The sequence below is a fragment of the Alligator sinensis genome, unplaced genomic scaffold (genome assembly GCF_000455745.1).
Source record: "Alligator sinensis unplaced genomic scaffold, ASM45574v1 scaffold1620_1, whole genome shotgun sequence".
Lineage (NCBI taxonomy): Eukaryota > Metazoa > Chordata > Crocodylia > Alligatoridae > Alligator > Alligator sinensis.
The window spans coordinates 1,199-4,687 of record NW_005843844.1 but is presented as its reverse complement, the minus strand read 5'-3'; the positions used below and the strand labels follow the sequence as shown (position 1 = coordinate 4,687).

Genomic DNA, 3,489 nt, shown 5'->3' with positions numbered 1-3,489 from the left:
TACAAGCAGTTGGGGCACTTCCCCAAGTCAGGGGCTTATTAGGAAGCCTCCCTTAGTCCACCGACCTAAGGGGCCTCCTTGGCATAATTTAGTTCCACCCCTCAATAAGTCTCCACACCGGTCACAAAGGAGAACTTTATTGATTACAGGGGTAGGGCAGAAACAGGGTAAAAGGTAGAGCAATATCATAGAAATCTTACAGGAATATCAAAGGAATCCCATAGAGCAAACCAGGGTGGCTGAGGTAGCCGTTTCAACACGCATCTGAGTTACTGAAGCTAAATATCTGATCGGATCTCGAGTAGGTTACTCACTCGCATCATCCAGAGGTGGTTGCTGTTTCCTCTGGAGGCAGGGCACTCTTGCAGCATGCGGTGATGAGGAGAGAGCCAGGTTCAGATTCACCTGGATGACCGCATGGATAATGGCTGCCCTTCTTCCTGGCCCAGGCCTTTTTAAAACCTCTCTGCCCTCAGCCGCCCAACCCTTTAGAGTGTCTGACAAGTTCGTATTTCAAAAGTTCGGATGGCGTAAGCTCGAGCTGGTTTCCCGACCCGCATGGGCAGTCCTCCACCGATAACCCCTTTAGAGATTTCAAAAGGTCTCTTACCTTGATTTGGCGCCTGGGGTTTCGGAGGGGAACGGTCCGCAAGTCCGTCAGTACTCTCAGCCGGGCGTTGCCATCCAAGTCACGGCACCAAGAATTGTGGAAGAAACAAGCTTCACTCTGTTGTTTAGCCACGAAGTTGTCAGAGACCCTTTATTTACAAGCAGCTGCGGGGGGGTGGGGGGCGAGGGGCACGGAGCCTCTCCACCCCAGACAATCAAAGCAACCCTTTTATATGTTTCAATTTAGGTCACATGACACAAGATATAACAAGTTGAACAGAGAACTAGTTGGAACCAGAAAGCTGCAAGGGCGGGAAACTGCAAAGGCGGGAAAACTATGGTTTGAGCTATTGACCTCATCGGTCTGCCCAGTGTTATGGAAAATTCCACAAAGCACTTCTTGGAAAGAAATGAAGGCCTGGGGTTTTCTTCTTCCACAACGCGCCCTTCCCCAGTTCCCTCCCCCATGGCCAGTGGGTTTCAGCAGCATCTTCTGGCACACAGCAGAGATCACTGAGCCCTCCCTGCCCCTGAGAGCATGTGGGTATCTGGGCACTCACAAGTCAAGACCTGAACATGGCCAACAAGAGCAGGAAAGAAAAGAGAGGCCACCTATTACAATCCGAGTCACATGGTGCCTGGTAATATCTCAACTCTACATTAGGGTTGTCTGCAGCATGGTTGCTGTAACAGTCTGAAGCCTTGGCAGGCCTTGCCCCTGAGTGCCAGTCAGGCTGCTGGCACAGACATCCCAGTCCCTGCATAAAGAATTATGTCCAGATGCAGAACAGCTGGATGAGAGGACATGACTTGGCAGCGCTGTTACTTGTACCTCTGGGCAGTCCTGACAGCTGTGGCAGTGGGCACTGGAGGGCGCTGGGCATCCACTGCGACCCACAGCACACAGGAGCCACAGGAGCAGCACAGGGCACCAGGCCAGGTCTGCAAGGGAGGAACAGCACAATCACACTTGGGCAATGGTGCGAAGATCCCAGTATGAGAGGGATGCTCTGTGCCTAGTGCGGTCCCTCAGGACAGTCCTGTCCAGCGCAGGCTGTGAACATCAGGCTCCTTGTGCAGGCGACCGCCAGGCGCTGTCAGCCGACTCCCAGCTCTTCTGGGGACAGGCAAGTGCAGGTCAATTGATCCCAGGCCAGAGTCCAGGTCTGATTTCTGGACACTGCCCAGGTTTCCCCGGAGCCTCAACTCACTGTGACTTCTGCTTCCCCCTCTTCAACTCTCATTCCCTTCCTGCTTTGGAGGGTCCTGGGCTCTTTGCTGGCCAGTGCTGCCCTGTGGGATGGCGCAAGGGGCAGAGCCCAGACCTATTTGGGAGGATGGGGGAGAGGGGAACCCTTCTGGGTCCCAGACACCCCACATCCTCCTCACAGCTCCTTGCCTTGGGCAAGAGCCCCAGTCTTTAGCAGTGTTAAGGCCCAGGTGACTTGTGCCTCCAGGCCCCAGTGGTCATAGCAGTGAGCCGAGTCCTTAGCAGTCAGTGGGGGTCTGCCTTGAGCAGGGGGCAAGGAGGGCAACCAAAGCTCCCCTGCTACTGCTCAGCCAGCAGCTGCATCTGCCGCCAGCCACCCCCAGTCCCTGCACAGCCATCACAGCCCAAACACTGACCACCCCCTGGCTGGACACTCAGGACTGCCCCACACCCAGCCCACAGCATCCACACACCACACAGCTCTTCAGGGCCCAGCAGGATTTCTTCTCCTAAGCCCAGGAAAGGGGCTCAGGATTGGGGCTGGGGATGGTGCTGAGCAGAGCCAGAGTGAGACTTGGGGCCACGTGGGGAAGGCCTGTGATTCCTCAAGGCTGATGAACTGCTCTGGGCATCCACGCTTGTCTGACTGGGCCCATGGGGTCCCCACCTCTGACCACCCCCTGGCTGGACACTCAGGACTGCCCCACACCCAGCCCACAGCATCCACACACCACACAGCTCTTCAGGGCCCAGCAGGATTTCTTCTCCTAAGCCCAGGAAAGGGGCTCAGGATTGGGGCTGGGGATGGTGCTGAGCAGAGCCAGAGTGAGACTTGGGGCCACGTGGGGAATCTGCCTCGCACTGGTCACCTATTTCTCTGGTACTCAGCTGGGGCGCGGGGAGATTTCACAGTCTCTTAACACAGGGCCATTTTCATTTCTCCACATCCCTGCGCTGCCCGCGCAGACTAATGAAGCTTTTCATCCCCACCTTTTCTCCTCTTTCAGGTTCCCTTGCCCAGTATGTGGTGACGCAGCCGCCTTCAGTGTCTGTGTCTCCTGGAGAAACCACTCGGCTGACTTGCTCTGGGAACAACATTGGTAGCAAGAGTGTGCACTGGTACCAGCAGAAACCTGGCACTGCCCCTCTACTCATTATATATAATGATAGCAAGAGACCCTCCGGCATCCCTGACCGATTCTCTGGTGCCAACTCCGGCAACACGGCCACATTGACCATCACTGGAGTCCAAGCTCAGGATGAGGCTGACTATTACCGCCAGGTGTGGGATAGCAGCAAGGCTCACAGTCACACAGTGCAACGGGGAAGTGAGACACAAACGTCCCATTGCCACAGGGGGCCTTTACCAACCCTCACTCTGTGATACTCTGAGGGCCCAGCTCAGCTGTGGAGAAGCACTTTTTCCCATGTCACTCCCAAGGGATCCTTCCTGGCAAGCTGGGATCCAGGAGCTGCACAGGGCTCAGATTCCTGGGACGTCCCCTTGTTTTTCTCTGTGGGAGACACTGGACTCAGCTCGGTGTCATTGCTCTGAACTGTGACCGCATGGGTGCCTCTGTCTGAGGACTTGGTTCCCCTGGGGACCAGCCATGGCTGGACACTGCTCTCTGAGTCAGCCCTTCCCCGAGGAGCCACGCTTTGTTCTCCTG

The 3,489-nt window shown here is 55.9% G+C and overlaps 1 gene segment (V, D, J or C); it reads left to right on the top strand.

The window, feature by feature from the left end:
- Positions 1 to 2,623: 2,623 nt before the first annotated feature.
- On the top strand, positions 2,624 to 3,147 carry LOC112548971 (the record flags this gene model as incomplete). The annotated part of the segment is given in 2 exon segments: positions 2,624 to 2,699; positions 2,827 to 3,147. Coding segments are annotated over 2 exon segments (397 nt in total), but the record flags the coding sequence as incomplete, so codon positions are not given.
- Between the last annotated feature and the right edge of the window lie 342 nt (positions 3,148 to 3,489).